This window comes from Coenobita brevimanus, chromosome 103 (genome assembly GCF_032717465.1).
Source record: "Coenobita brevimanus isolate Jiangsu-jjx chromosome 103, ASM3271746v2, whole genome shotgun sequence".
NCBI classification, from domain to species: domain Eukaryota; kingdom Metazoa; phylum Arthropoda; class Malacostraca; order Decapoda; family Coenobitidae; genus Coenobita; species Coenobita brevimanus.
The window spans coordinates 13087206-13101252 of NC_137056.1; the positions used below are offsets into that span (position 1 = coordinate 13087206).

At 40.5% G+C, this 14047-nt stretch overlaps 1 protein-coding gene across 2 annotated transcripts in view; it reads left to right on the forward strand.

Annotated features, from left to right (window-relative positions):
• The window catches only part of LOC145415766 (uncharacterized), a 72020-nt gene that overhangs the window by 18254 nt on the left and 39719 nt on the right, over positions 1-14047 (forward strand). For both annotated transcript variants that reach the window (XM_080285008.1, XM_080285007.1), the window contains exon 2: positions 365-426. In XM_080285008.1, coding sequence (XP_080141134.1) covers positions 366-426 — 61 coding nt within the window. In that variant the 5' untranslated portion in view covers position 365. The remainder of the gene's footprint in view (positions 1-364; positions 427-14047) is intronic.

Genomic DNA, 14047 nt, shown 5'->3' on the forward strand with positions numbered 1-14047 from the left:
AAATCAGCAAGGGTAATCGCCCCATTTCTGGGTTCGATCATTTGATCAATATGCATATCCAGAGAGAAAACGTGAGAAAGTAAATATATTAGCACAATTATTCTTCTGTTATTATTCAAGTACCTCACCAGAATTTTATGCTGATGGTTTAAACCGATATGAAATTATGATGATAAGCATTAGTACAAACGCTCGCTCGCTCGGCACGCGCTCACAAAACACACTTTACTGGTAAGGATGGGTTTGATGATGATGGTGATGATGATGATGATGATGATGAAGAAAACTATGTATGATCATGATAAAGATGGTAATAATATATATATTTTATGATGATGATAATGATAATGATGATGTCTTACAGGATGCGTGGCGTGTTGATAGTGCTGCTGGGGTTGATGGTGACCACTGGCGCAGCTCCCGCTGGTAAGTATTGTTGTCGAGATGTATGTATGTATGTATATATCAGCTTACCTTACTATTAATGTGCTCCTCTCTCTCTCTCTCTCTCTCTCTCTCTCTCTCTCTCTCTATCACACACACACACACACACACACACACACAATAATATATATATATATATATATATATATATATATATATATATATATATATATAATATTAATTTATCTACCATAGAATAGTGGGTTGCACAGCCACATTCAGTTCCAAAAGTAAGATGATGATTAAAGATAATAAGATGTGCCCAATAAAAGTAAAAGAAAATAAAGCAGCCTTTCAGTTGGAAATAGGAACAGATTTCAGGCTCTAAGTAATGCTGAATGTGACACTGATCAGCTGAATGACAGACTAACAAAAGTGCTAAGAGAATCAGCGGAGGTAGTAGGAAAACTTAATACAACCAAAGCCGAGAAATATTCAGAAAAGACACTTGAGCTTATGAAAAAAAAGAAAGGAAATGAAAGTAAAAACAAAGAAAGATGAAACAGAACGAGCGGAATTAAATAAGCTTATCAACAAAAGACAAAGAGAAGAAAAAACAAATAAACATGGATCAGATCAAAGAATCCATCAAAAAAGGACAAAGTCTGAAACAGGTCCGAAGTAAAATGGCACTAGGAAAGCAACAAATTACATCACTGAAAGGCAAAAACGGTGAACTCATTTAATGCAGAGATAAGATGGTGAAGAGAGTTGAAGAATTTTACAAAGAACTGTATACATCAAAGAAAGTAGTACCAATAGCTAACTTTTCAATTGAAACAAGTGAAATACCTGAGGTAACACCGGACGAAGTAAATATTTGTCTTAAAAATATGAAAAGAGGGAAGGCTCCGGGAGAAGATGGAATAGTAACAGATTTACTGTTGGATGCGGAAGTAGAAGTATAAAATAGGCTTGCTCACTTATTTACTCAATGTATTAAAAAATGAAGAAAATTTCCAAAACATGGTGTGATGCAATAGTTATTTTACTTTACAAAAAAAGGTGACTCAAATGATCCTAGTAACTATCGACCAATTAGCTTATTATCGGTCATTTGCAAACTCTTTACTAAAGTCCTTACGAACAGAATATCTACAAATTTGGAGGAAAACCAACCTCGTGAACAGGCAGGATTCCGAAGCGGGTATTCGGCCACTGGTCATCTACATACAATGAATCAGCTGAGAAAACTACAGAATATAATAAACCACCGTGCTTAGGTTTTGTTGATTGCGGAAAGGCTTTCGACTCAGTGGAGCACATAGCAATTATATAAATTCACTGCGAGAACAAGAAGTGAATGAGAACATTGTAAAACGTCTCGAAAACATATATAAAGAGGGAACTGCTCAAGTTAAATTACATAAGGACTCAGAAAAAAATAAGACTGAGAAGGCCGAGCGTCAGGGAGATAAAATTTCACCAAAATTATTTACAGCATGCCTAGAAAGTATTTTCAGAAAGCTAGACTGGGAAAATAAAGGAGTGAACATAGATGGAGAAAAGCTAAACCATTTAAGATTTGCAGATGACATTGTCCTAATCTCAGAAACAACAGAGACATTGCAAGAAATCTTAAATGACCTGAACAGAGAAAGTCTCAAAGCAGGGCTAAAGATAAACCGGAGTAAAACTAAAGTAATGTTTAATCCACAAACATGAAAGAGCGTCATCAGAATATGCGATGAAATTCTTGAAGTAGTTGAGGAGTACAACTACTTGGGACAAATACTAAAATTAACGAAAGATCATGATAGCAAAATAAAAAGACGCATTACAATTGGATGGAAAGCTTTCGGTAAACATAAAGACAGTATGAAAAGTAGCTTGCCAGTTTGTTCATTCATTCATTCATTGCCAGACGCCATGTATCCCAAACGGTGTATGAAACGAAAATCATAGAACGAATGTATAATTCCAGCTATGACGTATGGTTGTGAGACCTGGAAACTGACAAAATCGATGGGAAATGAATTAATCCGTTCTCAGAGAGCAATGGAAAGGTCAGTGTTGGGAATATCTTTAAAAGACAGGAAAAGATCAACTTGGGCGAGAGAGCAGACTAAAGTCAAAGATATTATAGAAGTTATAAAAGAACAGAAATGGAGGTGGGCAGGCCATGCAGCAAAAATAAGAGATAACAGATGGAGCAAGAGGATGACTGACTGGACAACAGATTGTAAGCGTAGCAGAAAACGGCCAGACAGGAGGTGGAGAGATGAGATAAAGAAATTTGCAGGGAAAACGTGGGAAAGATGGCTCAGTCATGGAATTCGTGGAGAAGGTTGGGGGAGGCCTTTGTTCAGCGGTGGACTTGTAATGGCTGATGATGATGATGATGATAATGATGATTACTTTTCCAGGTACCGAAGACAATTACGTATTTTGCTGTGGTCACATAAGATAACTTTACTCAGCAGCATGAAGGCCAGAGCAAGAATAAGTCAATTTACTGTATTTATGTCAGCCAGTAAACCCTCCCCCCTCACTCTTTCTCTCTCATCTGATCGCTGTTGTCGTTTGGCAGATGAGTATAATATGGAGAGAGAGAGAGAGAGAGAGAGAGAGAGAGAGAGAGAGAGAGAGAGAGAGAGAGAGAGAGAGAGAGAGAGAGAGAGAGAGAGAGAGAAATGTATGCGCGCGCGCGCATAAACACATACACACACACACACACACACACACACACACACACACACACACACACACAAAGAAAAAAAAAACTTTTAGAGAGCGACCGAGATACGACCAGGAGCCTACACGTGTGAGAGAGTGAGAGAGTACTAGAGATGGATGAGATAGATAGCTCACACGCCTCCCTACTTCCTACCTTTCTTCCCATCATCATTCCTCGCCTGGAATATCAATAATTTTCATATTTCGAAGCATAATTTTTGGTGAATATTTAGACGTCTTGATTGTATGCACAGGGCGATAGAAAAGCTGCTCTACAGAAGACAGTCTTACACCTCACTCTGCTAAACCGTGTATGTACTGAACTGTACCTATAGGACGGTCCCACAGAAGCAGTTGTTTACCTGAGGTCAACGGGTCTGCTAGGCCAGACAGACCGAGGCTAAGCAACAGTAACAACAACTCACCTTCAAGGACAAGACATATAAGAGACTGTTTGCCTCAGACTCAACGCACTCCTCAGAGCACTTACAGGAAGAGACTGAGAGAAAAAAAAAGTACTCTCCCTATTCTACAAACAGTACATTATATTGATGGCGCCTTGTGCCTCCCCGGCATGGACCCCCATCCCATCTAAATCACACTACAACACTTTAAAGTCCATACAGAACAAAGATCTACCTATCATTTCTGGTTGCATCAGTACCTCTCCCACAGCTCACACTTTGAAATCAAGGTCTTTTTTTGTTAGAGAATATCTTGGGATGAATGCACACAATTCTCCACGGTGGCCTGTGCTAACACACAACACTCCTGTCATTATGTGAGAGCCACACCACGTAACTATTCACGTAAGACAGCCTCCAGACAAACATTACCAGACTCTCCTCAACAATATCCCACCTCCAAACACTCCAACACTAGCGGTGATGAGACACCTATATACCCATATAATATGCAAGGCAAATAAACCTTAACCAGAACACTATACTACAAGTCCTCCACCCAAAATGCACCAATTAAAGTTATCCTTAATTAGGGCTAATCGAGGTAACTTAGGTAGGCCTAGATCAGCCCTTCTCATTTACCAGCCAAGAGATGGGTTGGGTGGAAACACAGATGGCATGTACCCCACTTGTAGAATAAGCCCACATAACATAATCCACATTATGGAGCACCGGATAACACATGCCACACTAAGACGCAGACACATCAACGGTGTAGGAAACCTCTAAGACGACGCTTATGGGGCAGTAAACTGCGGTCGACGATCTGCCGCAACAGGCTTGACTGGGGTTGAGCGGTAACTTATACAACAATAACGATGTTCTACTTCACACTGCCCCCACCCCCAAGCAGACAATTTACCGGTTCACTACGATCACATATTTTTAATCTTATTCTGTTCACTTCTTTACGATCATCCTCAATAACGGGAAATAGGGAAGAGGTTAATGGATATTGCTACTGATCCTTCCGCTACGAGTGGTCACTCAAAGCTGCAGACAAATCAAGAGACGAGTAGAGTCATTTAAATCTTTTAACCAGCGTAAGCATGAACAAATAGTACTTGATATGGCAGCTTCAGAGTCCTTCGGTTAATGTCCTTGGTTTTGTGTGGTGATAGAAGGTGACTGTGTGTGTGGCATGAGGGGGTGGTATAGTATGTGGTGTGGCGTGAGAAAATAGTAAGGTGTGGTGTTGCACTGTTAAAATCGCTGAAGTCTACTAGAGTGAACCTCCTGGCGCTCAAAAATCGTTAGTGGCAGACACTCTGACAGTCGCTCCTGGAGGTGCTTCAATATATATAAATATTTACAGTACAATCTTTCCCTTCACACAGAAAGCCAAGAAAAGTTGGGTTAAACGGAATCAGCCAAATCTGAAACAAAATGGAAATAGTTTATTCATTCTGTTATAGTAATTATTTGATTAGGATGTCAAGATACTTGTAATTTTTTCATAATCGTGTAGATAAAAGTGACTCTAGAGTCTAGATATGACTGAGTAAGCGTACTATCGAGCACAGACGTTCCTTCCCCTCTGCGTGAATCACACTGTGAGTCCGACTCCCGTGAGGTTCAGTCACCTAAGCAGGCAGAAAAGTTGCTTTCATAGGCCAGCAGATTTCGCCCCATATGGCGAGTATGAGGTGGAGTAGGGTGGAGAAGGGAGGGGGTGAAAAGAGAAAACGTTATTTGGTGGTGGAGAATGAAATTATAAACTGATAAAATTAAGGTTTTGATGGTGATGTGACACTATTGCATATCCTGAAATTCCAGTAACAACCAGAAAGCACTCAGACAACGCTTACTTCCACCAACGCCATTGCTATTAAAAAAAATCCGGACCCGTGGAGATATTGTATGGAATACATTGGACCCGGATCCACCCCCAAATTTAATCAATTGTTCTTTGACTATGGTCCACTCTTCCTCTAAATTTATTGAAATTCATTGAGAGATTTTGGAGATATTGTGCGGAATGCATAGGATCTGGATTTGGATCCGGATCCACCCTCAAATTTAATCATTTCTTTCTTGGCCCATGGTCTACCGTTCCACAAAATTTCATTGAAATTTGTTGAGAACTTTTGCAGATATCGTGTGGACAAACAAACAGACATACATAGGTGAATACATAACTTCCTCCAACTTCGTTGGCGGAGGTAACAACCGGAAAAGAAGTCCGGATAAGGAAGGTCACTTTAAAACTGAAGCAGCTTTGATCGATATCTGCAAAAGTTCTCAACAAATTTCAATGAAATTTTGTGGAACGGTAGACCATGGGCCAAGAAAGAAATGATTAAATTTGAGGGTAGAATCACTACTACTGGTAGACTTAAGCTGCGACGATAGCATAAAATGGGGTTGTTTGGCATAGTATTAGTCTACTATATCCCAAGTTAGAGAGAAAAAACCTGACTACTGAAAGATGTAAAGTGCAAGCTAGCGAAACTTGACAACAATATAAGTAATGCTAATTCTCTGTTAACTTAGGAGATAAGCTGTGGATTTATGAGATGGGGTAGTGTACAGTATGTCATGGTGCCTCCTGTAAAGCTTGGCAGTGTGTAGTGTAAAGCATGAGTTGTTGTCACATGTGTGGTATTATAAGGAGTGGTAGTGTAAGACGTGGTACTGTGAGGTGATGTAATTTAAGTTTTGGGAGTGTAAGTGTAGCATTGTAAGGTGTGACTGTGTAAGGTGTGGTATTGTAAAGTGTGCTTTTATGTGGGTAGCGATGTTAAGTGTGGTAGTGTAAGTTGTGGCAGTTTAAGATGTGTCTGTGTAAAATGGCAGTGTACGGTGTGGCAGTGTAAGGTGAGGCAGTGAAAGGTGAGTCAGTGAAAGGTGAGGCAGTGTACGGTGTGGCAATGTTGGGTGTGGTTTTGTAAGGGGTAGCACTGTAAAGTATGGTACGGTAAGGTGTGATAGTTTAAGGTGTAGTAATGAAATGTGTGGTAAAGTTTTCTAGTATAAAGTGCGGTAATGTATGGTCTTCATGAATAGTATGTGGTAGTGTAGGGCAGGCTTGGAGTAATTGTAATAGTAATTTAATTGAAATATAATTAATTACACATTTTTAAGATAATTGTAATTGTAATTGTAATTCGTTATTTCTAATGATGTGTAATTATAATTGTAATTGTAATTGTGTTTTTAAGTAATATGGTAATTGTATTTGTAATTGTAATTGAGCATTTAGGAGAAGAACAATTATAATTACATCACACAAATACTTTGATAAACGTATATAGTATGATATACTGAACAGAGAGAGAGAGAGAGAGAGAGAGAGAGAGAGAGAGAGAGAGAGAGAGAGAGAAGGGTGGATTTGCTCTGAAGTAAACATGATAAACGAGACAGTAGTACTGTCTCGTGTAACATGTTTACTCGTGTAACAAGTAATTGAAATATAATTGAACACAAACTAGGTTGTAATTGTAATTGCAATTGTAATTTGGAAGTATTAAAACTGAGTAATTGTAATTGTAATTGTATTTGTCATTTTTTTCCTTCCCTGTAATTGTATTTGTAACTGTAATGTAATAATGTACAAGTAATTCTAATTGTAATTGTAATTGACTGAAAGCATATGTAATTACTCTAAGCCTGGTGTAGGGTGAGTAGTGCAAGCTGTGGTAGTGTATGGTGTAGCTTTGTTAGGTGTGGCAGTGTTGTGATAGTGTAAGGTGTGGTAGTGTAAGGCGTGGTAATGTATGGTGTGGTAATGTAAGGTGTGTTAGTGTATGGAGAATCACTGTAGTGTATAGTAGTGTAGGTATGGTAGTGTAAGGTATGGTAGTGTAATTTATGGTAGTGTAGGATATGCTAGTGTATAGTTCATCATTGTAAGGTATGGTAGTGTAGGTTTTGTTAGTCTCTGGTGTATGATTGTAAGGTATGAGTGTGAAGTGTGGTTGTATTATGTGTGGTAGTGTAGGTGTGGTAATGTAAGGTGTGGTTATGTAAGGTTCTGTATACTTTGATGAGAGAAACGTGTTTCAGCTTAGTTCACTGTGTCTTTACACGAGGTCACAGACACAGTGGGAGGCTCAACCTCCTACGTGACATGGACGTAATTCATGAGACGTCTGGCATCCCTTCTCTTTCATCGGATGATCGGACGCACTCCATTGAAATGGCTGTTTTATGGGTCAGTTTTGTGATTTTTTTTTTTTTTTTTTATGCGAGGAAGTAGGCACCAAAGGCTGAGCCCACATTAACGTTCCTTCCAAGAAACAAAAAACAATACAAGAGAGCCAAATTCAAGATCCATTCATTTCGAGATGCCTGGACACACTGAATTTGAAAGATAGGAGATCATAGGAAGTAGGAAATACAGACAGAGGGAGACAGTTCCAGAGATGACCGGTTGCATAAATGAAGGACTGAGAATAGCGGTTAGCTCTTGCATTAGAGAGTTGGAGAGCAAAGGGATGAGAGTTTGTTGCTAGACGGGTGCTACGCACCCGTCGTAGAGGTGGAGGGATGCAAGCAGACAGTTCAGAGGAGTAATGACCATTTAAGTAGCGATAGAAAAGAGATAAAGAGGCAACAGCGCTGCGAAGAGACAAAGGTTGAAGGGAGCCAGTAAGAGGAGGGGAGCTGATGAGACGAATAGCCTTATTTGACTCCACCCTATTGAGAAGAGCTGTATGTGGGGAGTCTCCCCACACATGAGAGTTGTACTCTATACAGGGGCGAATAAAACCCGTGTATAAAGTCAACAACTGTGCAGGAGTAAAGAAGGCATGGAGTCGGCTTGGCACATCCAATCTCCTGGAAGGAGATTTTACAAGAGATGCAATATGATCTTTCCAAGACAAGTCCCGTGTGAATGAAACCCCAAACATGTTCAAGGACGATGCTAGATTGAGCTGGATATTATTAAACATTAGTGGGTATTCCTGTGGAAGATTTTACGGGTTACTAGGTGTAAAAGCTGAGTTTTTGACGTATTAAAAACAACAAGATTATTTTTACCCCAGTCAGAGATACGAGCCAAGTCAGACATTAGGTGTGCCATAGCCTCATCCCTTGTTTGTTGAAGTAACTGCTGAGATGGACGTTGCGTGAACCGAGTGGAAAGGTGAAGGGTGGAATCATCAGTGTACGAGCGGATAGGGTAAGATGTACAGCTTAGAAGATCATTGATGAATAAAAGGAAGAGAGTTGGTGATAGGACAGAGCCCTGAGGAACACCACTGTTAATAGATCTAGAAGAACGATGGCCGTCTACAACAGCAGCTATAGAACGACCGGAAAGGAAGCTGTAGATGAAGGCACAGATAGAAGGATAGAAACCGTAGAGGGCAGTTTGAAAATTAAAGATTTATGCTAGACTCGATCGAAAGCCTTTGAGATGTCAGTGCAATGGCAAAGCTTTCGCCAAAGTCCCGAAAGGAGGATGACCAGGAATCTGAAAGGTAGGTGAGAAGATCGCCAGTGGAGCGTCCCTGACGGAACCCATACTGACGATTAGAAAGAAGGTTGTAATAGGAAAGATGCTTTAAAATTTGTCTGTTAAGAATGGACTCAAAAATGTTTGAAACACAGGATATTAAAGCAATTGGACGACAGTAAGAGGGTTGGGAACGGTCACCCTTCTTTGGGACTGTCTGAATGAGAGCAAACTTCCATCAAGAAGGAAAGGTACAAGTAGAAAGACAAAGGCGAAAGAGTTTAGCTAAGCAGGGTGTAGGCACAGAAGCTCAGTTCTTGAGGACAACAGGAGGGACCCCAACAGGCCCATATGCCTTGTTAGTACCGAGGCCAGTGATGGCAGAAAATACATAAGCTGATGAAATTTTAATGACAGCCATGAGGAAGTCAGAAGGGGGAAGTGATGGAGGAACAGCACCGGAATCGTCTAAGGTGGAATTGGAGGAGAAAGTCTGAGTGAAGAGATCTGTTTTATCAGTAGAAGAAATAGATACAGAGCCATCAGAGTAGAAAAGAGGAGGGAAGAATGATGAGGTAAAGTTGTTAGACAGGTTTTTGGCAAGGTGCCAGAAGGAGCGGGAAGAATTCGAGTTGGAGAGTTGAGAGCATTTAGAACAGATGAAATTATTTTTTGCAGAGTGAAGAACAGACTTAGCACGATTCCTGGTAGAAACATAAAAAAAATGTGATTTGGTGGTGGGTTGACTCCGGTACCTTTTATAGGTCCTCTCCTTGTTGCAGATAGCATTAGAACAAGCATGATTAAACCAAGGCTTTCTTGCATTAGTCAGAGGATATGAGAAAGGAATGTATGCCTCCATGACCGAGAGAATAACCTCTGTAATGTGCAAGGCACACTCAGGTGGCTCCCGGCCATGGAAGCAATAATCGTTCCAGGAAAAATCAAAGAAGTACTGCCTGAGGGCCTCCCAATCCACAGCGCCAAAGTGCCACAGACGACCTTTCTTTGGAGGGTGGGTCCAGAGACTGTACCGGAACGATAGGACAGGTTAAAGTAACAAGGTTATGATCGGAGGAGCCCAACGGAGAGAAAAGATTAACAGTGTAAGCAAAAGGATTGGTTGTAAGGAAGAGGTCAAGTATATTGGAGCTCTCTCCAAGACGGTCAGGGATACGGGTAGGGTGCTGTACAAGCTGCTCTAGGTCATTAAGGATAGAAAAGATGAAGGCTTGTTCACTAGGTGGATCAGTGAAAGGAGAGGAGAGCCAAAGGTGGTGGTGAACATTGAAATCTCCTAGAACGGAGATTTCAGAGAAAGGAGAAATGGATAGAATGTGTTCCATTGTAGATGTAAGATAGATGAAGAATTTTTTATAGTCAGTAGATTTAGGAGATAAGTAAACAGCGCAGATATATTTAGTTAGAGAATGACAGGAGAACCGAAGCCAGAGAGTAGAGAATTCAGAAGAATCAAGTTCAGGAACATGAGAGCAAGATAGGTCGTTGCGTACATATACGCAACATCCACCTTTGGCTTTGAAATGAGTATAGAGAAAGTAGGAGGATACAGAGAAGGGTTTGCTGTCAGTTGCCTGAGACAGCTGAGTCTCAGTAAGAAAGAGAAGGTGAGGTTTAGAGGAGGAGAGGTTGTTTTCAACAGACAGGAAGTTAGAGGAAAGGCCGCGAATGTTGCAGAAATGAAGAAGTGAGTCAGACAGTGGATCCAGGCAACTCAAAGAGTCGTTACCGGAAGAGAGGCGGATGGAAGGGGCATTTTTGGTCCCCCCCCCCCGTGGAATCCGAGGCATTGTTGTTTTGCGCCATTTTTCTTTTATTTAATTTTGAAAAGGAAGTGTAGTGTGTACTTTGTATGTAGTTTTGTGATGACAGTTAGGAAAACTTGTATTGGACAGCATGCTCGCCTACTCTCTGTGTTACTGAAACACTGAGAAAATTCAGCAAAGGGGGATGGTCAGGAACTAGCCATGAGGGCTGATGAAACGGGAGTTCCAGCTCTCCCTGTCATCAGCTTTCCATCCGCCTTGGGAGTACTGCCTTGCTCGACTAGTGCTACAGTCTACTATTAGAGGTGACTGCCATTTGTGAAGGTATGAAGATGGATATTTGTATATGATGCATGTAACTAATATCAAGGGAATGACTGTGATGACAAACACTTATTTCTGCTTTCGATAAAAGCAGTGCATGTCTCTGGTAACAAAATAATTGTCTACTCATGGAAGAAATTATATATCAACATAGGACCATATATCAATTGTAAGAAAATGGCTTTTGGTGTTCCTAGGTATGTGGGACATCGTGCAAAATGAAATATTAATGAAAAATACCATTAATGTAAATAATAGTTTTCTTCAAAAGACTTTTCTTTAATGGTCAGTAAGATTACTCACACAACTTTATTAACTAAATTTTTGTACAATTACATTTACTTCCATCACTATTAATTTTCAGCGGGAGATGCAACTGTTCACTAACACCGCAGCTTTACAGAGAACAGCAGTAGGTGATGAATGCACACCTTACACAAACTTTATACTACCACAATAGGATCGCACCTTACAGTCACACCCTACACTACCACACCTTACACAACCAAGCCATATACTACCATACTTTACCAAACCATATGGTATCTTTCCTTACACTAATACACCTTTTACTATAAAAACACATCTTTCACTGCTACGCTTTTCAACACCAAACATTACTTTGCATTACAGTGGGAAACCTTACACTGCCAGAAATTGTATTGCCACATCTTACAATATCACATATTACATTACCACTCCTTATAACACTACAGTATACATGCTGCATCATCTCATTTTAGCACTACTCATTGCCAAGTTTTACACGAGATTCCATGACACACACTGCCACATTTTACAAAGCCACAGCTCCATCTCCTATTTAAAAGAGATTTACCAACACTTAATTTCTTTCACTAGTCAGTTTTCTATCTGACTTGGGATATAGTATGCCGATGCTGTGCCAAACTAGCAAATTTTAATCCATCATTGCAGCTCATGTCTATCAGTAGTAATACAGTAGCTGCTATGATAACCTCCCCTGGTAATAAGTCTGCGTTATTATGCTACAGCTGCTTCTATTTTATAGTGACTTTTCTTACCTGGACTTTTTTCCGGCTACTGATACTGAAATACAAGGATACATATTACATAATCACGACCTTTATAATTATTATGTTTTTTATTTTATTCATCATCTCCAAATACCCTTTCTTTTCACCCCCCCCCCTTCCTTCGCCACCCTACTTCTCATACTCACTACATGGGGCGAAATCTGTTGGCCTATTTTTTTTTTTTTTTTTTTTTTTTTTGCCTTGAGTCGATGACAACCTCACGGAATTCGGACTCATGCTGTGTTCACAGAGGAAATGAACTAATGTGCATGATGGTATGTGCAGTACAATGTTCAAAACAAGGGTGTTACTATATATTGAACTAATAAAGTAATCCTTATAAACCTACCTGTAGAATTCAGTTCATTCGCAACCTCTGTTCACTTTGCTGATATGTCTCAACATCGATGCCACCGATCACTGTAGTTCGTTCACTTTATCTTGGCGGAGATTTTCGTGCTATTGATGCTATTTCTCGTCGCTCAGTAGCAAAAACAGACAGTACTATGGTTCTACATCTCACTTTTATCTCTTGTTACATCTCAACATTCAGGATTTTTTTTTTTTTTTTTTTTAATGCAAGGAAGAAGGAAACAAAGGCCAGGAGTCCGCAAACCGTTCCTTCCAAGAAAAAAAAAATACAATAGAGCCAAATTCAAGATCCGTTCATTTCGGAAAGGATGGAAAGATGACACTTTTTAATCATGCTAAAGTGGACAGAATTTAACATCACAAAATTCACGACGGTCACGAAGAGGATCCACTAACTAAAACACGTGGCCATGCTCTCTGAGGTAGAGGGCAAGTGAGCCTAAGCTAAGGTCCGTATTTTAAGTGGCACAGGAGGCTTCGTAGCGCCTCTTCCTTGGCGATTTATTCTCGCCTCTTTATAGCACAGCATTCTCTTGTGTGTAATTTAGTTCGCTTCACAATCGACATACTATCTAGCATCAGCAACATACAAGAAAATACTGAGGTGTAATGTGCAGACTAAACCTATAAGGAAAAAGCGAGGAAGCTAGAAGTATAAGGAAGGTTCAACTGTAGGTGAAAATTGGAGGAAACAAGACTGCTGCCATCTCGTGAGAAAGACACCTCGATAAAGAAAATGGACATGGGGACATCAAGGAAAGCTGCCAGGGTTTGAGGGTAAACATAAACATTTTCGTAATATCCATTTCTGTATCTCACGCCTTACCGTTCGCAACACTTCACTAATCTTTGGTGGCATCTAATGACTCCTTGAGTGTTGGAACCAGCAACATGGTGGTAAGTAATGTAGTTGCACTTAGCTAAGTTCTGCAAAGACTTTTGATTTTATAATGTACTATAACAATTCTACTTAATGCACAGAAATACAAGATTAACCGTTGCTAGGGGTTATGAAAATATTTCGAGGGCATAACATTTTATTAAATAATGCATCAGTTTCATAACGGATCATAGTAGTTACACACACACACACACACACACACACACACACACACACACACACACACACACACACACACACACACACACATTTCTTCTTAACTAAAGCTGCCTTCATAATAGTTTCCAAATCCAAACTGAATATAGCTGCAGTTATTATACTCATTGCTTCATGCACTAAAGCCCCAGTCACACTGGAGGTACGACTTGTCGTAAACCTGAAAATCGCGAAACCAGTCCACGACCATGGAGGTCTCCGAGTAGTCGTGCCACCGATCAGCTACCGGTGGTCGTCCAGTGTCCGTCCAGCGTCCATCCAGTGGGCGGCCGAACGGCGACCATGGCCAGGTACACACAGGTCAAGACACCGACGGGTGGCCGGCCGGTCGTCAGCAGGCTGCTGACAAACAGCGGCAGGTCCGCGTCCTATCGCAGTTTAGACCGCGACCTCTAGGCCGCCACTAG